Raw genomic sequence first — 27,905 nt, forward strand, 5'->3', positions numbered from 1 at the left:
TGTGGGGATGTTTTTCAGTGGCAGGAACTGGTAGATCAAGGTAAAGGTAAATGCAGCAATGTACAGAGACATCCTTAATGAAAACCTGCTCCAGAGCGCTCTTCTAGACCTCAGACTGGGGTGAAGGTTTATCTTCCAACAGGACAATGACCCTAAGCACACAGCCAAGATAACTAAGGAGTGGCTACGGGACAACTCTGTGAATGTCCTTGAGTGGCCCAGCCAGAGCCTAGACTTGAACCCAATGGAACATCTCTGGAGAAATCTCAAAATGGTTGTGCACTGACGCTCCCCATCCAACTTGATGGTGCTTGAGAGGTCCTGCAATGTACTGTTTATGCTACTATGCACAATTCATATACAGCACAGGTTTTTTTAGTATACATTTTTCAGTAGGAATTTATCCATTTATTATTATTCAATATGTTTTTTTTGTATTAAGTGATGAATTTTGCAGCACTGACTCTCGTGTTCACAGCCCAGAGGGATTTTTAATATATGTGTATTTTTACACAATTCTTATTACTGTTTATTCTATTGTTAGACTCATTAGGATTATTCACATGATACTCACTTCGAGGTAGCGGCACATTTTACTTTTTGGTAAGTATGACATGTTTACCAGCCCAACCCCCTTCTGTCTTGACACTGATCTCCCACCTCAGCAGCTGCTGCAGCCAGCGGAAGGGGGAGCCAGCCAGCAGCACTGTAGGGAGGGCTGCCGATTGGTGAAGGATGGCCAGTACAGGATGGGTCGGAGAAGCCCTGCAGCACCCAAAACTGGTAGGAGGGGGAAGGAGAAGAAGCCAGCAGCTGCAGGGAAGCCAAAGAGGATTAGTGCTGCAGGGGTTGGTGCAGGAGGGGGTGGGGCAAATAAGAGCAAAGGGGTGCAGTTAGAGCAGGGGAAACACAGAGCAGAGGAGCAGTAGCGTTGGTGGTGGGGGAATGGTCATATTTTAGATTAATAGCTCTGATCAGTGGCTTGTCAGCCGCTGATCAAAGTTATTGGTTTGTTCAGAATCTGCTGAACAGTTTTGCTATAAGTTCGCGGCCATTGAAGTCACTATGAGCTTGTAGCAAAAAGGTAAATGCCAGCTACCTAAAACTTTCCGAGCTGGCCGCTGTAAGTTTTACATCATTGACAGTAAAAGGGTTAAAGCCTAGGAAGCTGTCTGATCTTCAGCTGTCATGGGGCTGCACATGTGATCAATTATGACACCAACAATTTGATGGGTGACAGTTTTGTTGTGAACAACAAGCAACTGTGAGGCCCCATACACACGACCGAGTTTCTCGGCAGAATTCAGCCAGAAACTCGATCGGAGCCGTATTCTGCCGAGAAACCCGGTCGTCTGTATACTTTTGGCCGAGGAAACGATGAGGATCTCGTCGGGCCAAATATAGAACATGTTCTCTATTTCCTCGTTAGTCAATGAGGAAACTTGGCTCGCCGAGATCCTCGGCGGCTTCACAAGGAACTCGACGAGCAAAACAATGTGTTTTGCCCATCGAGTTTCTCGGACGTGTGCACGGGGTCTTACAGTTATCTCTCACAGCATGCCATGAATGTATACTATTTTGGGAAACTTAAATCAATGGGTTTAGTTTCGCTTTAAGATGCGTTCTTTTCGAAGTATGTTAAACAAAGCACACCGGGGTACATAGGGTATAGAATGTCGTAGTGGTAAAACGCTGAACAGTAACTCCAGTGTTTGAAGTGCAGGAACCATTGACAAAAGACTATAGGACATATTTTATTACTTTCCATTTGGTGCTCACTCCAGATGCCTTTGCATACAAATTCAGCACTTCACCCATAGGGCTCTCAGGGAATTCTTTGTGCAGAGCTGGTGAAGATAAATTCGGCCCGCAGTGAAAATAACAGTTTAAAAGGAAAATGTGTTTGAAAGCTTAGGAGGAGTTGGAATCTCACTTATTGTATACTATTTCAGCTTTGCGATTCTGCCACTCTTATCTTGCACTCACCCTTCAATGCCAGTCACCAGGAAAAGGAGATTTCCATTAATCTTGGTGCAGTTTATAAACTTGTCAATATTGCTGGAATCCACAGTCTGAGAGGTTTTTAGGGACACTGTCCCGATTCCATCGCACACTAGAGAGAAAAATGGAATGAAACAGCATTACAACAACACACTATAAATAAATGATAGCATTTAAAGTAAACCTGTCACAGATCTTGCATAGTCGACATTTTGGCACCTCTGATTTTCCCTTAAAATTTTTAAGTTTTTTTTGTTCTGCAAAATTTTGCAAAACTATCCCCCAGTTCCATAAAAAAATATTTGCAATTTAAAGCTAGCTATAAAAGAATGGCCGTGTGATGTAATCCCAGCAGTCCCCAAGTTGCTCAGTGAGAAAGCTGTGTGCAGTAGGTAAAGCTTTCACGTTCCCTGTCACTGCAATATCTTTCTTACAATGACAAAAATCCATTATTCCGGTATTATTTTATTGATAAGAGGGCACTAGGGAGCCATCAATGTATAGGCAGGTGCAGTCTATTTTCTCCACTGCAGATGGCGCTCAACCGCAGGTGGAGAGGAAGTCAGGAGCAACATGGGTCCTCTACGGTTTCCTGGGTCACTGGGGCAGCGATTTGGTTGGATGCTGACTCAGCCGTGACTGCAAGCAACCTTTCTTGAGGAGTGGCTTTTTTCTTGCAACCCTCCCATACAAGCCATTTGTGGAGAATTTGTTATACTGTTGTCACATGCACACAATGACCACTCTTTGTCATAAATTCCTGTAACTGTTCCAGAGTTGCTGTAGGTCTCTTGTTAGCCTCTGACCAGTTTCCTCCTGGCTTCATCCAGTTTGGAGCGACGTCCTGATCCAGGGAGGGTTTGTGTTGTACCAAATACCTTACACTTCTTAATAATAGACTTCACTGTGCTTCTAGGCATTGAAAAAGCCTTTGATTTTTTTTTGTATCTATCTCCTGACTTCACCTGTCCACAACTTTATCCCCGGAGATCTTTTGATAGTGCCTTGCTACCCATAGTTGATTGTTTGCATCAGTTGCCCAAACATGGACTGAAATTTTCCAGGAAAGCTCTTTTCATGCTGAGCTAATCAAAGTGACCACAGCTGAAAATAAAATGGTTTTCTGTGCTATTGAGAAGGTGATTAGCTACACCTGATTGAGTTTACAAGTACATTTTTAGGAAGGGGTGAACCTTTTTCCAACTTGGTGATTCTGTTTTTGATTTTTTTTTTCTGACATGTTGGTGTTATATATTTCACTTAGATGTTATAAGTAAATACAGCTGGATAAAACAAAACATGTGTCTGTCTTAATTTCAGGCTGTAAAACAACAAAATGTGATTATTTTCTATACCCACTGTCTGCCTACAAGTTTAGCATTATAATGAAAGAACATATAACCAGACATAATCCACATAATCCTTAGTGGAAACTACGTATCGAATCCCAACCATGATGCTACCTGCCTGGAGTTTGCATGTTCTCTCTGTGCCTGCGTGGGTTTCCTCTGGGTACACCAGTTTCCTCCCACACTCCAAAGATATGCTGGTAGGTTAATTGGCTTCTTTTCTAACTTGGCCCTAGTATGTGTATGGATGGATTTTAGGAACCCTAGATTGTAAGCTCCTTGAAGCAAGGGACTGATGTGAGTGTACAATATATATTGATTGATTGATTGATTTTTGAGCTTAGTTAGGCGCCAAATGCCCATTTGTAAAGAAATGCTATTTAAATTGATGGTGCTATATAAGTACCAATGATAATTAGAAGTAGATCCAGAGATTTATTCAGGTAAATAAACATAACATTGTAACATTCCCTGTAAAGGTTTATGAACCTCCTTATTGGTCAAAGATGCTGCCCATCAAATTGGGGCCAAATAGTAAAGATCGGAAAGGGGATTTGAATTTGAGTTTTAAGTCAATGGGGTTGATTTACTGAAACTGGAGAAGGCAACATCTGGCGCACCTGTGCACAGTAGCCAATCAGCTTCTAACTTTAGCTTGTTCAATTAAAGGGGAGTTCCACCCACAATTTCACTTTTTAAATATAAATACCCCTGTAATACACAAGCTTAATGTATTCTAGTAAAGTTAGTATGTAAACTAAGGTCCGTTTTGCTAGGTTGTTACAGCATTTAGATAGTTTATAATCTAGAAATAGACCGTGGCCATCTTAAATGTGGGCATCATGAAGCCAGACTTAATGACTTCCTGGATTTCAGCTTTGCACATGCTCAGTGCACAAGCAATGTAATAGGTTTCAGTCAGGTTTGCAAGGACTACTGGGTAACATGATGCCTATCCCAGAAACCCTTGCAAATAGCCTAGGCAAATAAGGAGGAGGAAGTAATGAAGGACTACAAAATAAAGGTATTTACAAGCAACAAATTAAATAAAAATTGTCCATTCTGAACACTATGAGATTAGAGCATGCAGCACAGACAAACATAAAAAAATGGGTGGAACTCCACTTTAAGCTTTGACAACAAAACCTGGAAGCTGATTGGTTTATGTGCACTGCTGCACCAAATTTTGAGTAAATAAACCCCGAAATCTTCCTCTTTCTATATCTTTGGATCTGCTGTTCATTTTCATGTGCGGTTTTTAGTGAAGGCAATCTAGGCTCAGCCATTTCTTCATCACATGCTCAGTTTAAATTGCCAAGATAGTGTGAAAAACGATCACAACATATTTTGACACTAAGAATATGCCAAAAGCTATTGTGCAATAATAGAGGTACCTGGAATATTCCAATCCTATGCAGCTTGCTTTCGTAACAGCAAGGCATCAGACTAATTGATATCCCTCCTGTAAGCACATTTTGAAGTACTAAGGCAGAAAAGAGGTTAAACTTTGCCGTCTGTGGACAATTGGCTTCCAGATCACTAACATTATCCCGCGCTTGCTATAAGTTTTCATGAATTTCAATGCCTAAACAGCACATTCCAACTAAGTAGGTTGCAATTTACATCTCCCCAGGGTGTCATTTCTGTCTGTAGAAAGATGGATATTTTATTCCTGATAAAATCACAAATATCTGCCTGTCTGTCAGTTATCTGCATCTCCTATAGCGGGTTTACACTATTATGGCTTGTAAATTTATGCTGATGTCTTGTTGTGATCAAAAATAAAATAAATAAATAAAATATATGATATATTACCCATATTGGTGGGAATAAGAATTTGTGACTTATTGCACAAACTCTGAACCAACCAGTTATTTCATCCTACCATCTTCAATTCTATCAACTTATTATTCTCTGTGCCTCTTTGCAGACACGATCAATTGTCCTCAACCTTAAAGCGGTATTAAACCCAAACCCAAACATGTATTCTATTGCAGCTTACCAGTCATTACATGTGGTGGCTGTATTAGTTTTCTTTTTTGTTTTTTTCCCCTCTGTTTCACCTTATGATCTGGCCAGTAACACCCCCTGTATTAGTGATATACAGCTCCGGAGAAATGAGCACATGAGGCACAACAGATAAAAGCACTGTCAGCATAGGTGTGTGCAGCCTTTGGCATTAGGGTGTGCACCCCAAAGCTCAAACACACTCTTCCGATCACTCACAATGTTCATTCAGAAAGGGAAGGGGCTGGTAAATTGCCATATTTACTGGCCCCTTCTCCCACTCATCCTAAAACATCCACAGCAACAACCGGTGGGAGAGGAGGGAAGCCGGAAGTGCTGTGGGGGGAAAGAGGGGGAGACAGGTCGGTAGGGGGAATCTGTTCTGCATGGGGTGATTAGGGTGTGCCTGGGAACACCTGGCACACACTGTGTGCACGCCTATGATTGTCAGTCTAGATACACTAACAAATTTAAGCCAAACTCCAACTCACACTTTATAATCAGTTACTGCAAATAGTTTTTTCACTTTTAGGATAAAAGTTTTACATTAATTAAATGTGGTAATTTAAAGGGGTTGTAAAGGTTTGTTTTTTATTTTTTAAATAGGTTCCTTTAGGCTAGTGCATTGTTGGTTCACTTACCTTTTCCTTCGATTTCCTTTCTACATGTTGTTTTTTCTTTGTTTTCTTTGTCTGAATTTCTCACTTCCTGTTCCTCCTCAGTAAGCTGTTCTGGCTGACTAACTGGCTTACTGAGGAGAAACAGGAAATGAGAAATTCAGACAAAGAAAAAAAACATGTATGCCGCGTACACACAACCGTTTTCAATGTCAAGGAAAAAAACAAAGTTTTTCTCGACGTGATTCTTGTCAAGCCTGCCTTGAATAAACACGATCGTGAAAAAAAAAATTCTTGAGCAAAGCACGGTGACGTACAAAACGTACAACAACACGTACGACGGCACTATAAAGGGAAAGTTTCAGTCGGATGGCGCCACCATTTGGGCTGCTTTTGCTGATTTTGTGTTAACGTGTGTTAGTAAAAGTTTGGTGAGAGACGATTCACGCTTTTTTAGTCTTCGTGCTTTTCGGTCTGTTACAGCATGACGGATGTGCTATCTCCATTATGAACGCTAGTTTTACCAGAATGAGCGCTCACGTCTCATAACTTCTGAGAATGCACGTTTTTTCCCCGTCGTTAAAGCATACACACGACCGTTTTTCACAACGAGAAAAACAAAGACGTGAAAAACAACGAGAAAAACATAGAGCATGTTCTAAATTTTGAATGCCCATTTTTCACGCCGTGAAAAAGGCTCAGGAGCCTACACACGACCGTTTTTAACGACCAATTTAAAAAATTGCATTTTTCACGTCATGAAAAACGGTTGTGTGTACGCGGCTTTCGAAGGGAAATGGAAGGAAAAGGTAAGTGAACCCACAATGCACTAGCTTAAAGGAACCTATTTAAAAAATAAAAAACAAACCTTTACAACCCCTTTTAAATCACCCCTGCGAGTGTTACATGGTTTGTCTCATCCATGTAAACTGATATATTCTGCTGGAGAGTCTGTGAAAAATAACAGACTTACTGGCCAGATCGCTAGATAAAAATATAAGAAAGAAAGTTTAAAAAATTAAACTAATGCAGCCATCACATCTAAGAACTGGTAAGCTGCAATACATGACCCCTGAGGAAGTCACGTGACTGTGATGACACACGTTGGGCGGAGTCAGGTAATGCTGTGCAGTGGACTGGAAGTGATGTGGGATCCGCAGCCCAGCTGTATTTCAATAAACGCGATGATGTTTTTTTATTATGTAAGTGCATTAATTTTAATAAAGGAGGTACTTTTAACATACTACACTATGAGAGTATTCAATCTTGCATGAGCTTACCTACAGAGGAACATGTGTGGATTTAAAAGGCCATACACCAATATTTGGAGAAGTGTAAAATTACAGAGAGCAATAGAGAAAACAAGGAGAATTGAAGAAGAGCCTGGATTTGTACCCCAACATGGGAAAGCGTGGTTGGACTTGGTTTAACAGGTCGCAGCTGGAGGTGAGTGTAGTAGTGAATGGTGGTGGGAGTCACCATGTATAGAATAAGAAGGATTAACTCACAAGGGTGGATTATATGTACTGTTTATCACCAGTGCGGAAGAAGGCTTTTGGGTGGGAAGAAGATTCACAGATTAGCTATGATTTGTGTTGTTATTTCTGAACATAGATATTGCTTCTGATTTATATTATGTGGTTATTGTTATTCAGCACAGATAAGGGTAGTGCACATTTACTAGGGTTGTCCAGATACCGATACCAGTATCGGTATCGGGACCGATACCGAGTATTTGCGGGAGTACTCGTACTCGCGCAAATACCCCCGATACCTAAATAGAATACCCCCCCCCCCCCCGCCGCCACATCGCGCCGCCGCATCGCGCCGCCGCATCGAAAGCCGCCGCATGGGTTAAACCGCGTGCGGGAACATCACAGCTTTAATTTGAATAGCTGTAGTGTTCCCGCGCGTATAGACACTCCCCCTTGCTCGGGATTGGATGGGTGAATGTGATCTGTCCAATTCCGAGCAAGGGGGAGTGTCTATACACGCGGGCAAAACAGCTATTCAAATGAATGCTGTGATTTTCTCCATGCGGTGGCGGCGGCTTTCGGCGGCAAAGGTATGGGGTAAATGGCTGGAGGGACATGGCTGCATATGTGAGGGACATGGCTAGAGGGACATGGCTGCATATGTGAGGGACATGGCTAGAGGGACATGACTGCATATGTGAGGGACATGGCTAGAGTGACATGGCTGCACATGTGAGGGACATGGCTAGAGGGACATGGCTGCACATGTGAGGGACATGGCTAGAGGGACATTGCTGCATATGTGAGGGACATGGCTAGAGGGACATTGCCGCATATGTGAGGGACATGGCTAGAGGGACATTGCTGCATATGTGAGGGACATGGCTAGAGGGACATGGCTGCATATGTGAGGGACATGGCTAGAGGGACATGGCTGCATATGTGAGGGACATGGCTAGAGGGACATGGCTGCATATGTGAGGGACATGGCTAGAGGGACATGGCTGCATATGTGAGGGACATGGCTAGAGGGACATGGCTGCATATGTGAGGGACATGGCTAGAGGGACATGGCTGCATATGTGGGGGACATGGCTGCATATGGGGGGGACATGGCTGCATTTGGGGACACATTTAAAAAAAGTATCGGTATTCGGTATCGAAGACTACTTGAAAAAAAGTATCGGTACTTGTACTCGGTCCTAAAAAAGTGGTATCGGGACAACCCTAACATTTACTATACCTTTTTGTTTATTAGAGTTAGGTGTTTCCAAAATTTCCAAATTTCCGAAATTTAGAATTTTCAAATTCGAATTTTCGAATTTCCAAAATTAAGAATTTTCGGAATTTTCAAATTTCCGAAATTTCGCAACAAGAGTGTGAATATAAGAGGCACACATTGCATAAGATGCTTTATTTTTCTAGTATGTAGGATAGCTTACATAAGACATGACCATGATCCATATTCAGTAAAAAGAAAAACTGAACAACACATGGTGGTTTGATGTCCCTTGGGTCCAATCCCCAAGCCAACTGTTTCAAATCTTGCATTAGAAATGTCTCAATTATAAATATAAAGTAACCATCATGCTTACCTTTCGGGCAGATTCCAGCACAAGGCTTACACATTTTGATTCCATTTTCTTCTACTTCCATCTTGTTACTGGGACAAGCCCTCACACATGAACTGTCATCCACAACAAAGTTATCTAGAAATGGTGAAAATAAGTGTTTATAGCTTTCATCAAAATGCATCATATTTCCATAGAGTGGCTAGTAAAGGCGGAAGAACACATTTCTCTATCATTAACGCTACAGCTCTGCTCTCTCACATACAAATGAGTACAAGACATGGAATACAACATTTCTCATAAGAAACACACAGTCCAAAACAATGTAAATGAACAAGTTATGCTGGGTACACATGAATTTTCTTTAGTTGAACCCAGCGGGCTGAATGAAAAAAAAAATGGAGCGGTCGCTGCATTAACCACTTGCCGACCGCCGCAAGCCAATTTAGGTCGGCAGAATTACACAGGCAGGCAAATGGGCATACCTGTACGTCCCTTATAATTTTCCGCGGCCCGCGCGCCCGCGTCGTGCTGTGGGATCATGCCCGAGGGTCCCGCAAACTCAAAGTTTGCCGGGTGCCCGCGATCGTGACACGGAGAGGCAGAACGGGGAGATACCTATGTAAACAAGGCATTTCCCTGTTCTGCTTAGCAACATGACAGAGATCTACTGTTCCCTGTCATCAGGAGCAGTGATCTCTATCATGTTCTAGTGAGACCATCCCTCCTACAGTTAGAATCACTCCCTAGGACACAGTTAACCCCTTGATCGCCCCCTAGTGTAAAACCCATTCCCTTATTCATACAGTAATCAGTGGCTATTTGTAGCTCTGATCACTGTAAAAATTACAATGGTCCCAAAATAGTGTCAAAAATGTCAGATGTGTCCGCCATAATGTCACAGTCCCGATAAAAATCGCAGATCGCTGCCATTACTAGTAAAACAATAAAAAATGGCATAAAACTATCCCCTATTTTGTGATAACTTTTGTGCAAACCAATCAATATAAACTTATTTTTTTTACCAAAAATATGTTGAAGAATACATATTGGCCTAAACTGTGGAAGAAATTATTTTTTTTATATATTTTTGCTGTACAGGGAGCAGTAGATCCCTGTCATGTCACTAGGCAAACAGGGAAATGCCTTGTTTACATAGGCATCTCCCTGTTCTGCCTCTCCATGCCATGATCGCGGGACACTGGCGCATGCGCAACCACTAGCCCGCTGCAAGTGGTTAAAAAAACAATGCAAAAAGAAATGCTAAAGCCACCAATCAGAAATATCCGTGCATTAAAGTGTTATATCAGGGATAGGCAATTAGCGGACCTCCAGCTGTTGCAGAACTACAAATCCCATGAGGTATAGCAAGACTCTCAAAGCCACAAGCATGACACCCAGAGGCAGAGGCATGATGGGACTTGTAGTTTTGCAACAGCAGGAGGTCCGCTAATTACATATCCCTGTGTTATATGCTAAAATCTACTTGATTACTATTGCTTACTCCAAATTGCTTTTTTAAGCAGCACATTTAGACTATAAAGTCACTTTTCCCATAACAACATTTTAATAAACTTACGTGGACATTTGTTGACACAGAATGCTCCATAGGTGTACTTGGCCTTAGGATTTTGCTCAAGTTGAAAGGCAGTTGGATTGTATATATTGGGCTGTGGGCACTGGGTGACACAAGATCCGCTGTCATTAAATTTCAGGCAGGCCTGAAAAGAGAGAACAGGTCGAGAATGGTAATTGTTTACTGTTTCAGCCATCAAGATGCATTGAGAAATGCGCTTAATACTTTCACTAAAGTTTAAAAAAAAAAGTCTAGCAGTTAATTTCTCTCGCTGTAACATACTCAGTGCCTATCAATTCCCCAGCGTGTCCGTGTCTCCAGCAAACTTAAGATCCAGTCCAGCCACCCCCAGGTTTAGTTGACAGAAGGAACATAAAGTCTTTGCATTGAAATGAGAAGGGAGGCTATATTGCTGCCAAATGTCCTTTATGGAAAATGTTCTAAAAAGTTCTATTTATTCCATTTCTAAAAAAACAGCAAGCAAAAATAAATATTTTGATGACAGTAGTTGACAGCAGCAGGCTGAGAAGTAGTGCTGGTGACAGCAGTTAATAGCGGATGCTGCCTATATTTCCGCTGAACACCCTAATGATCTGTACTTCGGAGGGTTGGCCCGCTGCTCTCCTACGCCACCCGTTTAAATTCCAGCTGGGGAATCGAAACTACCAATTAGGGAGCAGGGCTGACATTCATTTCTATTGAATCTGCACAGGGGGAGGTTATCATTTCTACAAGAGAGAAAGTAGGTTTTCTGTCTCCAGGGGGACGTCACCCTCCCACCCTCCATGGAAGAGTCTTTGTTAGGTTAATGTATAGGCTCCTGTAAAACTTTGCTCCTTGCTTGCGGTTATTCTCTTCTTTGGCATTTAGCTTTTTCTTTCTTTTTTTTCTTTTTTTTTATAGCAGGCAGGAATGAAAACATATCAGTAGGGAATGCAAATATCAAGTGAAGGAATATACCTTGTTTTAAGGACAAGCAAAAATATAGCAATAATATGCTGGCTTGAGTTCCTCTACTGTCCGATCAAAAATTCTGAACTGGCAAACACAGCAATTTAGGTTTTTCTCCTGTCACTGTGTGATCCTGAGCACTGTCAGAACATCTCTAACCCTCTGCTTATAAAATAATCATAGCACATCTTGTCTGAAAATAGAGTTCCTTGTGTGTTTTCAGACTGAGTTTCAGATTTACCAAGTGATAATAGTCTGGAGGCAGATTGTATATGAGAATGGGTAGTCGGTAAAGTGTTGTAATGTGCGCAGAATGTCATATTCAGGAGGGCCATTTACAGATTATGGAAGAACAGCTCTTTTGTTTTCTTTCTTAAAAATAGATTTTTACACATTTATACAATAGAGTTGATTACATACATACATATATATATATATATATATATATATATATATATATATATATATATATATATATATATATATATATATATATATATACAAGTATATTTGCTTTTAATAGTTGTACGATCATTAGACATGTGCATTCGTTTTTGTTAGAATGCATTTTCATCCGAAAATCATGTTTTTTCGTTATCGTTTTAACAAACGATAACGAAAGTGCAGGAAACAAAAACCGAAAGATCCGACATAAAAAATGCTTTATTTTCGTTTTCGTTGCGGTAAAAATTCGATATAGAAAGATTCGACATTATAGGGAAAAGATTCGACATCATAGAGAAAAAATTTGACACTAAAGAAATAATAGATTCGACATTACAGAGAATAGATTTCGATTTATGAGAAAATAGATTCGACATTATAGAGAATAGATTCGACATTATTACTGATCATACAACATTAGAATTCTTGTAGGCGGAATATTCGAACGGAAATGTATGATTCGACGTAAAGATTCGACGTTCCGTCGAATATTTTTTTGACCATTAGACAGATACCAACAAAGATTCGACGTTCCGGCGAATATTCTTTTGCCCATTCGACAGAAACCAAGTATTATTGGATTTTCGGACGAAAGCTATGCCCAAACGAAAAACTAAATAAATCAAAACGATTTTCGGGAGTAACTAAATAAATTTATTTTCCAAACGAAAACGAAACAAAATCTTCCAGTCTGCACATGTCTGACGATCATAACCTTTAGTGCTGGCTGGCGTGGTCATTCTTATTTTTACTCGTTTTATCTCTTAGCCAAAGCACAGATATTATTTTTTATGTAATAGGGTTGATTTGCCTAAAGAGTAGATGATGTTTGCTGTGTCAAGTGAACTTTTCCTGAGCTCAGTAATTAAAGCATTTGCAAAGGTTCACATTTTTTTTTAAACAACAAACATGTTATACTTAAAGGGTCACTAAAGGAATGTTTTTGTTTTTGCTAAATAGCTTCCTTTACCTTACTGCAGTCCTGGTTTCATGTCCTCATTGTTTGTTTTTGCTCTGATGTTGCTGTAATTCCTCTATGTACTGGACACATCCTGGTTGTCTGTTTCCTGATCACCACAGTACTGGGAGATGTCTCACTGTGGTGACTAATCAAGGAGTGTGATTACTGTGTGTCTAAAACCCCTCAGCACCAATCCAGTTTTGTTTTGCAAAACCTTCACTGCCCTCTATTGGCTCTCTGGCTCTGTACATCAGAGAACCAAGAAACAACAGCAAAAACGAAACTAAACTGTAGGTACATTATATGATTGGTTTTTATCTATTTTTAATAATTTTTAAAAGGAATCAGTTAACTATTATGTCTCTATACCCTGTAAACAGTCATTTCAGCAAAACATTTTTTTTCCTTTAGTGACCCTTTAACTTCTCTGTGCAGTGGTTTTGCACAGAGCAGCCCCGATCCTCCTCTTCTCGGGTCCCCCGCCAGCGTTCCTAGCCCCTTCCCTCCTGCTGTGTGCCTCCAGAGCAAGCTGGTTGTTCTCGGGGCACTCATGCATGCTCATTCCTAAACCATCTCTGTGACACACAGAGCACGACTTGGCTGTGATTAACAGCCATTGGTTACCGCTGCTGTTTCTCAGCCAATGAGGACTCAGGAGGCAAAGACCTGAGACTTACAACTCAACTTCAAGTCGCCTCCAGGACAGGCGACTTTGCCAGTGGCCAATCACATAATAATCCGCTCTGTGGGAGGGAGGGGTTTGCCTTAGAAAACTATTTTCACTTCCTGGAAAGTTACTTCAGTTAAGACAGGGGATCCAACTTGGCGGCGACTTGAAATCGATGGGTACAAGTCGCCTAGAAGTCACTTTGAAGTAGTACAAGAACCTTTTCTGAAGTTGGAGTGACTTCAGTAGTGTACATTAAGACGGCTCTCACTCACTTCCATGTAATTTGTCATGTCGTGCGACTTAGGGCAACACAAGTCCCCCCCCAGGTCGCGGTAGTGTGAACCAGCTCTAAAGGGGGGGGGGGCTGCACACTGAAGGTTTTTTACTTTCATGCATAGAATGCAGGAAGATAAAAAAAACTTCAGCCTTTAGAATCACTTTGAGATGATGAGCAGGAAGCTGGGACCGAGTGGATAACCACCACTGTTTTTTTTTTCGTTTTTTTTTATTAATAAATGACTTTTTTCTATGGTGTGTGTGTGTTTTTTCCAACTATTTACACTTCCTTCGTGAAATGGTCGGGGTACAATGTACCCCATTACCAATTCACATAGGGGGGGCAGGATATGGGGGTCCCCTTTGTTAAAGGGGTCTTCCAGATTCTGATAAGCCCCCCGCCCGCAGACTCCCACAACCACCGGGCAAGGGTTGTGGGGATGAGGCCCTTGTCCCCATCAACATGGGGACATCCTCCCCATGTTGAGGGCATGTGGCCTGGTACGGTTCAGGAGAGGGGGGGGGCGCACTCTGTCCCCCCCTCTTTTCTGCGGCCAGCCAGGTTAACGTGCTCGGATAAGGGGTCTGGTGTGAATTTTTGGGGGAACTCCACGCCATTTTTTTTTAAATGTGGGGTGGAGTTCCCCTTAAAATCCACACCAGACCTGAAGGGTCTGGAATGGATATATGGGGGGAACCCCACGTAATTTATTTTAAATTGACGGCGGAGTTCCCCTTAATATCCATTCCAGACCTGAAGGGCCTGGTAATTGAATTTGGGGGGACCCCCACGCTTTTTTTTTTTTTTTTTCATGAATGAATTCTCTCTGAATTGCCAGAGCCGACAATTCATTATAGCCGCAATTCAGTTTTAAATGTCTTTTTTTCTTTCAGAAATGACACTTTGTGCAGGGACAGTTCTAAGTACGGGAAACATGCGCTATTTCATATGCTAACTTTACACCCCCCAAGGTACGAAATTTAAAGGAATATTTCACTTTTATTGTTTCACTTTTAGCATGATTAAATTCACTGCTCCCGAAAAAACTGACGTTTTGCATTGATACATGTCCCCTGGGACAGGACCCAGGTCCCCAAACACTTTTTAGGACAATAACTTGCATATTAGCCTTTAAAATTAGCACTTTAGATTTCCCCCATAGGCTTTAACAGGGTGTTCCTCGGCTTTTCGAATTTCCCGCGAACACCCCAAATTGTTCGTTGTTCGCCAAAAAGGCGAACAGGCAATGTTCGAGTCGAACATGAGTTCGACTCGAACTCGAAGCTCATCCCTACTCCTGAACCGTTCCTCTGTTATCAGGCTGATAACTCCTGACAAATTCTCAGACTTTTAGACAAAAGCAGCCTGAATCTTTTGTCCAGGGAGGTTTCTAAAATAGGTTAGCAGAGAGCAGGTCCTATTACAAAACACCTCTGAGAGTCTCTGCCTATGATGAGCATGGGTATGTGCCTTTCCTCCAATTAGAAATTGTAGCTATCTTGGCTGTATGCCCAGACATCACACTCTGTGTTAACCAGGAAGAGAAAATCTCCTATCACGATCCCAACTTTCTAAACAGTATATACATGTGAAGACAGCAGATCTACATGTAAAACCTATGTAGGGATATTTGGTTCATCCCTGTGTATAATCTGAGGCTGTTCACTTCACTGGGTGTATGGAGGGTTTACATCCACTTTAACCTTTTTTTTTTTGGTTAATTTTCCTTTAAGGGGGTGTGGCAGGGGGCGTGTCCTATGCCTACATACATTTGCTAGTAGGTGCCCCTCATTCCCATTTCAAAATGTTGGGAGGTATGCATAAAGCACATGTCCAAACTAGTTTGTTGAGTAAATAAATGGAGATTTCAATGGTAACCCAGAGCAACAATTCAGAATTTATCTTTCAGTGATTTGACATTCGCTTATCTGGAAACAAATTGGTTATTGTGCGTTAAATTAACTCTGAATATTGTCATCATTCTTATTATTAATTTGAGAAGTCAGAATGAGTGTTTTGGCAAAGTTTGTGTACCCCCACTATCGACCACAGATCTGCAACCTTAACAACGCTTCTAGAAAGCAAAAAATGAAATGTGACTTGTGAAACATGTCTGTAAGTGAAAGAAGATTGAGTCTTCCAACTTGACATAAGAAAGTAAATGGTGTCATGACAGTACTGACTCCAAAGTCATTTGGAATTTTCTAATTGGAACTGCTGAGAAGAGTTGTTAAATGCAGGTCAGGTAGACGGATGCTTCAGATTTTAAATTTAAATAAATGATTCCATGTTTTAAGGTAGCATAATCTGAAGGAGACAGTGTGATTATTACTTTTTTACTTCAATATGACTTATAAGATGAATTGTAGGTATAGTTTCATGGTCCAGCTTGAACCAATGTAACTATGTACATGCATACCATACCTGATTGATGCCTCAGGAAGCAGGGCAGATGCAGCAATTTTTATCCACATGGGCAAAGGTGCGTTTTGTGCCCCTGGCCCCCCACTGTTTGCCACTATATGTCAGTGTGTTATGAAGGGACAGGGTTATGCATTCCCTGCTCCCTACCTGCTCCATGTCCATAAATACTGTACATGAATGAACGAACGTGTTAGGGGTGGAAGAACTTGACTGCCCTTCACCGAGTCCTGATCTCAACCTGATAGAACACCTTTGGAATGAGTTATAGTGGACACTGCAAGCCAGGCCTTCTTGTCCACATCAGTGGCTGACCTCACAAATGTGGTTCTGGAAGAATGGTCAAACATTCCCATAGACATACTCCTAAACCTTGTGGCCAGTCCTTCCAGAAGAGTTCATGCTGTTATAGCTGCAAAGGTTGGGCCAACTCAATATTGAACGCTATGACCACACCTCCCAACTTTTTGAGATGGGAATGAGGGACACTTATCAGCAAAAGTATGCAGGCATAGGACACACCCCTTGCCGTGCGCCCTTACAAGATTTGTTAAACCCACAAGTGCTTTTTTACCACTACTTTTTTTTTTATATTGTCTTTTGGAATTTACAAATGCCACAATTTAGAAATCAGATGGAAGGTTTAGTGCTGGAAAACACTTTTTGATAGATAAAAAGTGCATATATATATATATCAGACCAAAATGAGGGACAAATGAGGAGGAATGAGGGACATTTCTCCAAATCAGGGACAGTCCCTCAAAATCAGGGACAGTTGGGAGCTATGCCTACGGCCACCAAAAAAGGAGATGTATAGCCAAAGCTTGTTTGGCTGTACTTCTCCTGTGATCACAGGAGTGCAGATCGTTCTGGATCCACCCACAGGCCTGGACCAGCACCTGTTTCAGGCTCTCAGCAAGCCGCTGAGAGCCGTAACCAGCCTCTCCCGCCCCCTCCACAGCCCAGCTCTCCAGGCCTGGGGGTGCAGGGGGACAGAGCAGAGAGCCGGTGACTACCAAATCCCTCTGCTGTCAGTACACACTATCACAAATTTCATTGGCTCAGGGCTACCTGTGAATTCAGTACATATATTTACTCTAATGTTTCGTTTATATTACAGATTTGTCTAACTTAACATTAACAAACCCACTTTTTAAAGGATGCTAGAAATGTTTTATGAAGCAGGTGGTGGGGATTTGGAGGCAAAGCAAAATGGTAATTTTTAAATCTGCAAAGTGTTCTTGTGAAAGCCATAAATCATATGCATTAGCACATAGATATGTTCAATTTCTTATTTGTAAAATTTCTAAAATCTGCCAGGGCTAATGCAGGCTGATGGGTAATATAAGCTAAAATAGGAGAAATATATGAAAGAGCTAAATGAGCATTTATGTTTGGAGACAAAATGCATGAAGATAGAGAATGAGTAGGCATATTAAATCTTGGGTGAAAAGGGTAGAAAGTAAAATGACAGGCAACATACAAAACAGTCAGTGTCTTTAGGTCCAGAGCAGCCTCCAGCACATTCCCGGTGACAGCAATTACTAACGTAAGGTCCATAGCAGCGGCCATCACACTGTTCAGCGCACACAATCTTCGTCACTAGGGGAGAGAATGACAGAATTCATTACAGTGCAGTTTTACCACTTTCAAACATGTCAATCGAGTTGTATGACCTCAGGCTTACTTAATATAGCAAAGAGTAATGTGCAAAGTGTGGTAACCCATAACCACCAATCAAAAATAATATTTTTGTTTACTGCAATAAACTCAAATGGATCAGTGCACATCCTCATTGTTTGCTGCAATACCTTATTAAATATAGACACAACTCGTATACTGTATACATACAATATATATATATATATATCATATACAATATGCACTCTCATTTTTGTATATTTTATTAAAAAATTATAGTAATCCAAAGCACATAGTATTTTAACGGATGTGGAATTTGAAACAGTCTAAGGCCTCGTACACACGATAGGTTAAACAGCGGACAACGGTCTGATGGACCGTTTTGATCGGTCAAAACCGATCGTGTGTGGGCCCCTTAGGTTATTTAACCATAGGTTAAAAAAAAGCCAACTTGCTTTAAATTTAACCGATGGATTCCTAACCGATGGGAAAAAAACGATCAGTAGGCACAACCATCGGTTAAAAATCCACGCATGCTCAGAATCAAGTCGACACATGCTTGGAAGCATTGAACTTCATTTTTTTTAGCACGTCGTTGTGTTTTACGTCACCGCGTTCTGACACGATCGGTTATTTAACCGATGGTGTGTAGGCGCGACGGACCATAAGTCAGCTTCATCGGTTAACCGATGAAAACGTTCCATCGGTCCGTTCTCATCGGATGGACTGATCGTGTGTACGCGGCATAACTTGAGTGGCTGCTATCATCCCAGCCAAGGCTTGCAGTTAGTCGAGTACAAGTCCCATGAGGCATTGCAAGACTGACAGGTACAAGCATCACTCCCAGACATATTGGACTTTTAGTTCCACAACAGCTGGAGGGCAACAGGTTGAGCGTGGTTGCTTTATGGCAGGAGTGTCAGACTAGCGGCCCTCCTGTTGTTGCAGAACTACAAGTCCCATCATGCCTCTGCGAGTCATGCTCGTATCTGTCAGTCTTGCAATGCCTCATGGGACATGTGGTTCTGCAACAGCTGGAGGGCCACAGGTTGAGCACCCATGCTTTAGGTTAAAAGGATCCTTTGACTAACTGCAAGCCTCAGCTGGGATAATATTGATGATATTGATATTATTGATTGATGAAAAAAATTGCACTCACAAGTATAACAATGGAGTAGCACTTTAAAGCAGAGGTGACTGCTTTAAAGTGCTACTCCATTGTTATACTTGTGAGTACAATTTTTTTTTATATATATAATGAACATGCTGGTTGGTTTTACAGAAGTTGACAATAACACCCCCCACTGCCCCAATACCCCTTCTTAGCACACATCTTCTTCCCCCCTATACCCCCTTCCACCCACAATCTCATATTCCTCAGAACACCTCTCCTAACCCACACCCCCATATCACCCACCACCCCCAGCACAAATCCTCTTGCCCCAAAATGTCCCCTCCTTGAAAAAATCTCATACCCTCCACCCTTCCTTTTACAAGCAATAATTCTCACAAAAAAAATGACCCGTCCATCCAGTATAAATCCCCACCCAGCAAAAATCCTCCCTCCCAGCACCAATCCCCCCCAATCCAACCTTCCTATCACAAAACCCTCCTTTTCTTTTAAATGTTTATTTAACCAACAAGGTTCATCCATTGTTAGATCAATACACAGCAGGGGTGCAGCGCAGTGTTAGCACAGTTTTTGTGTGAGTTACCTGCAGTTTCCTGCAATTCTATTAGATTGGGTGTTTTTGGTGCGTTTTCTGAGAGCGCACCAAAGATGTAGCTTGAAGGACATTTGGTGGGCTTTCAGAAAACACACAATCTAATACAGTAAAACCTTGGATAAGGTTGCCTAATTCGTTCCAGAAGCATGCTTGTAATCCAAAGCACTTGTATATCAAAGCTACTAAAGGCGCCTCTTCTCTTTTATACTCAGTTGTGACATGACACTACTTGTATATGAAGACATTGCTTGTATATCAATTTAATATTTATAAAAAAAAATGTTGCTTGTCTTGAAAAATGCTCTCAAACCAAATTACTCTCAAACCAAGGTTTTACTGTAAAAGGTTAAGAGAAACCATGGACCAAACCACAGCAGTGTGAAACCAACCTTACACATGGGATAACAGAACATTTTACATTATACCCAACATATATCAGTGATCATTTTAGTCCTTATCAGCTTGAAGTTTGTCAAACCATATTACTGTATATTACAGATAAAGTTTTGATATCAAGTTTGGTCTAAAAAGAACAACAAAATGTTTGGCCCTTTGGCTGCCACATGTAAGAACGTCAAGGTTCCTAATCACTGGTGTTTTCTTTTTTCTTTTAGGCATATGTAAGTAAGTATCATGCAAGTAAATTCCTCTTTTTAGGCTCCGTACACACCATAGAATCCATCCGCTGAAAAATCTCAGCGGATCGGTTTCAGCGGATAGATTCTATGGTGTGTACAATCCAGCGGATCTGTTTCCGCGGATTTTTCTCCCATGCGATGGATTTCCAGCAGATAAATATTTGAAGACATGTCTTCAAATCTATCCGCTGGAATCCAGACAGACTCACCGGATCAATCCGTCCAAAGGGATCCCCCGCATGCGTCGTAATGATTCGACGCATGCGTGGAATTCCTTATATGACTGCGTTGCGCACGTCGCCGCGTCATCATCGCGGCGACGGCGCGACACGTCATCGCCAGAGGATTTTGGCGCGGATTTCGATTCGATGGTGAGTACACTCCATCGCATCAAAATCCGCGCAAATCCTCGAGAGGATTTATCCGTGGAAACGGTCCGCTGGACCGTATCCGCGGATAAATCCTCCCGTGTGTACGGGGCCTAAGAGGTTGCTGGCAGGAGAGATGTGGGATGCTGGAGCAGGGGAGAACGGGATCAGGGAGTCAGGAACAACACTGGAATGAAGTCAGAAATATAACAAACAAGTGTCTAAAGTTGGCTTTACACTAATCAGAATGTTGCTAGTTCAGCAAGAACCAGCTGAATTTCCATGAGTGTGTGGCCACCCCAGCTCAACTTTTGTCGAAGGGACATGTTGGAAAACCTTTGTTGATTAATGACTACAGCCACTAATCAGTGTATTTTGACAGAAGTGGGTCCTTTTGCCAAAATACAGTATAACCAGAGAATTCCTCCACCCACCCACTTTGTTTGTGTCTGTCAATGGACAACTAATTGTCTATGGCCAGCTTTAGAGCGCAATATATGCTGGAAAATATTGTGAAGAGAATGACAGTAGACAGTATGTGCAGGAGAGTTATACAGAGTGTATAACAGTAGGTACTATGTGCAGAAATAAGTGTGGTAGTGGACATTATGTGCAGCTAAAAAAATGCAGAGCGTATGACAGCAGGCTGTATGTGCAGGGGGAAGTGCAGAGGGTATAATAAGTGGAACTTTGTTCAGGAAAGAAGTGTGGAGGACATGAAGAGGGTATGACAGGGGTTGTATGTGCAGGAGAGGAGTTTGGAGGGCATGACAGGGGTTGTATGTGCAGGAGAGGAGTGTGGAGGGTATGATAGGGGTTGTATGTGCAGGAATGGAGTGTGGAGGGTATGACGAGGGGTTATATGTGCAGGAGAGGAGTGTGAAATGTATGACAGGGGTTGTATGTGCAGGCGAGGAGTGTGGAGAGTATGACAGGGGTGGTATGTGAGGGGAAAGGAGTGTGGAGGGTATGACAGGGGGTAGTATGTGCAGGATAGGAGTGTGGAGGGTATGACAGGGGTTGTATGTGCAGGAGAGGAGTGTGGAGGGTATGGCAGGGGGTAGTATGTACAGGTGAGGAGTGTGGAGGGTATGACAGGGGGTTGTATGTGCAGGAGAGGAGTGTGGAGGGTATGACAGGGGGTTGTATGTGCAGGAGAGGAGTGTGGAGAGTATAACAGGGGTTGTATGTGCAGGAGAGGAATGTGGAGGGTATGACATGGGGTTGTATGTGCAGGAGAGGAGTGTGGAGAGTATGACAGGGGTTGTATGTGCAGGAGAGGAGTGTGGAGAGTATGACAGGGGTTGTATGTGCAGGAGAAGAATGTGGAGGGTATGACAGGGGGTTGTATGTGCAGGAGAGGAGTATGGAGGGCATGGCAGGGGGTTGAATGTGCAGGAGAGGAGTGTGGAGGGTATGGCAGGGGGTTGCATGTGCAGGAAAGAAATGTGGAGGGTATGACAGAGGTTGTATGTGCAGCAGAGGAAGGTGGATGGTATGACAGGGGGTTGTATGTGCAGGAGAGGAGTGTGGAGAGTATGACAGGGGTTGTATGGGCAGGAGAGGAATGTGGAGGGTATGACAGGGGGTTGTATGTGCAGGAGAGGAGTATGAAGGGCATGGCAGGGGGTTAAATGTGCAGGAGAGGAGTGTGGAGGGTATGACAGGGGGTTGTATGTGCAGTAGAGAAGTGTGAAATGTATGACAAGAGAAGGCATGTGCAGGAGAGGAGTGTGGAGAGGAGTGTGGAGGGTATGACAGGGGGTTGTATGTGCAGTAGAGAAGTGTGAAATGTATGACAAGGGAAGGCATGTGCAGGAGAGGAGTGTGGAGAGGAGTGTGGAGGGTATGACAGGGGGTTGTATGTGCAGGAGAGGAGTGTGGAGGGTATGACAGGGGGTTGTATGTGCAGGAGAGGAGTGTGGAGGGTATGACAGGGGGTTGTATGTGCAGTAGAGGAGTGTGAATGGTATGACTGAAGTGTGACTGTGCAGAAGAGGAGCATGGAGGGTATGATGAGGAAAATATGTGCAGAAGAGTTGGAGGATCTGACAACCAGCAGAACAGTTTATCTTTTGACAAATGGTGTTTACTGATCTTTCCATAATTAGAAAAAAAAATCATTAAAGAAGAATTCCAGCGATGGATACTTCATATATAGTTACATTGGTCCAGCTTGGACTAATGTAACTATGTATATAAATACAATTGATTTAATCTTGAAAGAAAATGACAATGACGCTTTCTTAAATGGTTTACAAAAGATAAAGAACATTTATCAACTTACTTAGCTTACAAGCTTTCAATTTATTCAGATGCCTAGGGGCCTCCACTGAGTTTAACTTGGCACTGGGGCCAGCATGCCATTTACATGGTGTCTGCCTCAAGGGCTGTAGCTACATAATGGTATTTGTGGGCCAGCACCTAGGGCAGATGGCTTAGGCCCCGTACAGACGAGCAAACATGTACGATGAAACCAGTCCGCCGGACCGTTTTCATCGTACATGTCTGCCCGGAGATTTCTGTATGATGGCTGTACTCACCATCATACAGAAATCCGCGCGTACTCGATACGCGGCGACGAGGCCGTGCCATCGCCGCGACGATGACGTGGCGACGTGCGCGGCCCTGGCAGTTCAATGCTTCCACGCATGTGTCGAAGTCATTCGACGCATGCGAGGGATGGCTGCCGCTAGGACATGTACGGTAGGTCTGTACAGACGACCGAACATGTCCGACGGACAGGATTCCAGCGGGCATGTTTCTAAACATGTTTAGAAATAATTGCCCGCTCGAAAAAGGCCCGGCGGGCAAATGTACGGTGGAATCCTGTCCGCTCGGCTGTACAGACGACCGAACATGTCTGCTGAAACTGGTCCGCGGACCAGTTTCAGCAGACATGTTCGGTCGTCTGTATGGGGCCTTAGAGGAAGCAGCAGCAAAAATGTATAGATTATGATAACTCAAAGGCCAAATGTTTCTTTATAATTCAGGAACCATTAAATATTGTCCTTTTTCTTGTTTGGGTTTGTGCACCAAAAGTAGGCCTGCCTTTAAAGCAGATTGCATGCTTCCTGTGATAGTCCATTCTATCAATCGTTTTAGAACGAGATTGTACAAAAGAGCATTATCATCTAGGAGTACCAAGGATGGCATCATCTCTAAACTTAACCCTGGCTGTCTCCAGGGGAAGCTTCTTTTTATGTGATTTTGCCTCCTGATGCCCTGTGCACACGATCGGACCTTTTTCCGACCAAATTCACATCAGAATTGCGACAGAATTCCATCGGACGAAAAGAGAACATGCTCTCTATGTAATCTCCGATGGAATTCATCGGAATTTCTGATGGAATTTCTCTGATGGAGCATACACACGGTCGGAATTTCCAATGTAAAAAATCCATCAGACTTTTTCCATCGGAAATTCCGATCGTGTGTACGAGCCCTTAATGTTTAAAGTTTGATCAGAGTTTAATTCCTTCTCTGAAAAAACTTAAATGATCAGAAAAACAGGATCTCATCACTGGATCTCTGTCTCTGACTAATTAATATCTCAACCCCTTTGAAGTTCTTCCTCACCCTTATGGCACACCATGTCTTCTCTAGCACCTATGAAGCACTGTAGTATATTACTCACTTTCCCTCTACATTAGACCTTGCCATGTTTGTCTGAAGCCTCGTACACACGTCCGAGGAACTCGACCGGCGAAACACATCGTTTTGCTCGTCGAATTCCTTGTGAAGCCGCCGAGGATCTCAGCGAGCCAAATTTTCCCATTCCCGTCAAGGAAAAAGAAGACATGCTTTCTTTTAGGCCCGATGAGATCCTCGACGGTTTCCTCGTTGAAAAGTGTACACACGACCAGTTTCCTCGGCAAAAAAAAAAAACCCAGCAAGCTTCTTGCTGGTTTTTGCCGAGAAACTCGGTCGTGTGTACGAGGCCTAAGCCTTCTGAACCTTTGTGCATATAGACAGTAGTGTCCAGCTATTTTCACGGGCCAGTAATCTAGCCTCCTAATGCTAATGGAACCTAAACAGAAATGGCAGATATAGCCTGTGCAAGTCATCCAGAATAACAATTAGCTTTGAGATCCCCCACAGCATGTTTTAGAACGTAGGCATTGGCGCTACAATGAAAATCACAGTTCAGCATCAATGAGCCTGGGGGAATCAACCCCATTTTCACTGAAATGTTTCTGTTAATTTTACATGGTGTCCATGCATTACACTGCTCCTTCTAGTGCCGGCCTGGTGGACAAATTAAATCAATACAGGAGACTTATGAACATGCAAAGTTATTAGCACAATACACAGATTTTAATTAAAGATGCTGCGTGCCGTGAAAGTGCTTGGGCGATCCTGATTGATTTGGGATGCTGTTTCAGCTATTTTCTTACTTCTTGCACCAAAGTCTTACTAGTTTTTTTTCCCTATCCTAACTGGATATTAGCTGTGCAGTTTGTATTCTCTAAGAAATGAAGATAATCTAACAGGTGCTGCTGTATTCTACAAGAATCCCAGACAGAAAATATGCTGCATTGCATTATTTATCCAAATGTTGCTGTAAGTATGCAAACCATCAGTGTAGGGTCGCCTGGATTCATTTATCTCAAATACATACTGCGGTCTGTGACATCACTGAGTGACACTTTAACTGCTGGCCGACCAGCCACCGCAGTTATACGGCGGCAGGTCAGCTCCCCTGCACGGGAGCCCGTAGTTATATGTCGGCTCTCGCGCAGGCCACTAGGCGCGCCCCCCGCTCCCGTGTGCGTGCCCCGGCGGGCGCGATCGCCGCCGGGCACACCCGATCGCTCCCTACAAAGCGAGGACCGGGAGCTGTGTGTGTAAAGGGAGAGAAATGCTGATCAGTCATTTCCCCATGTCAGTCGACCCCCCCTACAGTTAGAACACACCCAGGTAACATACTTAACCCCCTTCCCCGCCCCCTAGTGTTAACCCATTCACTGCCAGTGGCATTTTTATAGTAATCCAATGCACTTTTATAGCACTGATCGCTATAAAAATGCCAATGGTCCCAAAAATGTGTCAAAAGTGTCCGAAGTGTCCGTCATAATGTCTCAATACCATAAAAAATCGATGATCGCCGCCATTACTAGTAAAAAAAAAATATATTAATAAAAATGCCATAAAAATACCCCAATTTTGTAAACGCTATAACTTTTGCGCAAACCAATCAATAAATGCTTATTGCGAAAAATATGTAGAAGAATACGTATCGACCTAAACTGAGGAAAAATAATGTTTTTTTTATATATTTTTGGGGGATATATATTATAGCAAAAAGTAAAAAATATTATTTTTTTTAGAAATTGTCGCTCTATTTTTGTTTATAGCGCAAAAACTAAAAACCGCAGAGGTGATAAAATACCACCAAAAGAAAGCTCTATTTGTGTGGAAAAAAGGACGGCAATTTTGTTTGGAAGCCACGTCGCACGACCGCGCAATTGTCAGTTAAAGCGACGCAGTGCCGAATTGCAAAAAGTGCAATATGGTCCAGGGGTTAAGTGGTTAAACAAAACTGAATTATATAATGCATTTACAGCCATTGCACTGGATCAGTTATACATACCACAAGATCAAATACAACCTATTCGCCTTTGGGCTGCTTTTAGCTGATTCCTTGTTGGTAAAAGACGATTTGCGCTTTTTTGTCTGTTACAGCGTGATGAATGTTCTTACTCCATTACGAATGGTAGTTTTACCTCCCGTCTCATAACTCGCTTCTGGGCATGCGCGGGTTTAAAACATCATTTTAGCCCACACAGGATCATTTTTTACAACCCGAAAAACTACATTTTTCAGAAGCCGAAAAACGATGTGAAGCCCAAACACAATGGGCCATATTCTGAGTAAATCTCCGCCAGCTTCGCTTAGGGCACTTACACTCCGCTGTCCCAACTTACTGGAGCAGGTGTTGTATTCCCCAACCACTTGCTCCATAAGTTGGGACAGCGGAGTGTAAGTGTCCCGGCGTAGCCTGACGGATCTCCAAGGGGGCGGCTTCTATTCAAATGAAGCGCGCCCCCGATACAAAAGAACTGGGCATGCGCCGGGCTGCAAAAAGCCCAGTGCGCATGCTCCAGTTCTCGGCGGAAAACGTCAATGACGCCGACGTGTGCGTCATTGACGTAAAGTCGTATTCAAGAACGACTTACGTAAACAACGTATCCGACGAAAAAACACGACGGGGACCCGACGCCATCCGTAACATGGCCTACGCGAGACTTGCGGAAACTTACCCCTCATATAGCAGGGGTAAGTTTCCGCTTACGCAAACGACGTTAGCGACGGTTACGCGACGCGAACTCGTTCGTGAATCGGCGTAGAAGGATCATTTGCATACGCAAATGACTCCTTCACTTAAATGCCATCTAGCGGCGGCCGGCGTCATTGCATTTAAGATCCGCCAGTGTAAGTGACTTACAGATGGCGGATCTTAAGTGTATCTATGCAAAACTGATTCTGAGAATCAGGAGCATAGATACACGGGTCAAAAAAGGGAGTTACGATGGAGTATCCTGAGTTACTCCATCGTAACTTTACTCAGAATATGGCCCAATGATTTTAAATGACGTTTTTAAAAACGTTGTTTTTTTTTCATGCCGAAAAACGACCGTGTGTACGCGGCATTACACATGTCACCAATCCCGTCATTAGTCTAGACTGGGGGGGACACTATATGATGATTGGACAGATGTCAGCAAGAAATTATTACACACATATCTTGAGCCAGGTTGAATGGCATTTTTTATTTATTTTTTGTTTCTTTTTAACCTCTTCATGACAGAAGGTAAGAGAAAACTTAATGACTGAACACAGTTTTGCAAATTTGACATTTGTTAGTAAAACTGTACTAACTACTTAGTGTGTCCAGGTGAATTATATCTTGCTTTTTCAAGACAAATTGGGCTTTCATGGGGTGTTAAGTGGTAAAGGGATATCTCCTGATTTCTTTTAACCCTTTGGAGATTTAGGCCTTGTACACACAGTCGGACCAAACCAATGAGAATGGTCCGACGGACCGTTTTCATCGGTTCACCTCTGAAGTGGCCATACGGCCTGATATGTGTACACACCATCAGTCCAAAATCCGATCGGGTCAGAACGCGGTGACGTAAAACACACGACGTGCTGAATAAAACGAAGCTCAATGCTTCCAAGCATGCGCCGACTTGATTCTGAGCATG

General features: G+C 42.6%; 1 protein-coding gene across 1 annotated transcript in view; it reads right to left on the bottom strand.

Annotated features, from left to right (window-relative positions):
- Window positions 1–27,905, bottom strand: part of ERBB4 (erb-b2 receptor tyrosine kinase 4) — a 1,211,692-nt gene that overhangs the window by 347,595 nt on the left and 836,192 nt on the right. The window contains exons 6-9 of the mRNA XM_040358486.1: window positions 17,804–17,922; window positions 10,600–10,741; window positions 9,045–9,158; window positions 1,987–2,113 (exon numbers count right to left, since the gene is read on the bottom strand). Of these exons, the coding sequence (XP_040214420.1) occupies window positions 1,987–2,113; window positions 9,045–9,158; window positions 10,600–10,741; window positions 17,804–17,922 (502 nt within the window). The remainder of the gene's footprint in view (window positions 1–1,986; window positions 2,114–9,044; window positions 9,159–10,599; window positions 10,742–17,803; window positions 17,923–27,905) is intronic.

The sequence above is a fragment of the Rana temporaria genome, chromosome 6 (assembly GCF_905171775.1).
Source record: "Rana temporaria chromosome 6, aRanTem1.1, whole genome shotgun sequence".
NCBI lineage: Eukaryota > Metazoa > Chordata > Amphibia > Anura > Ranidae > Rana > Rana temporaria.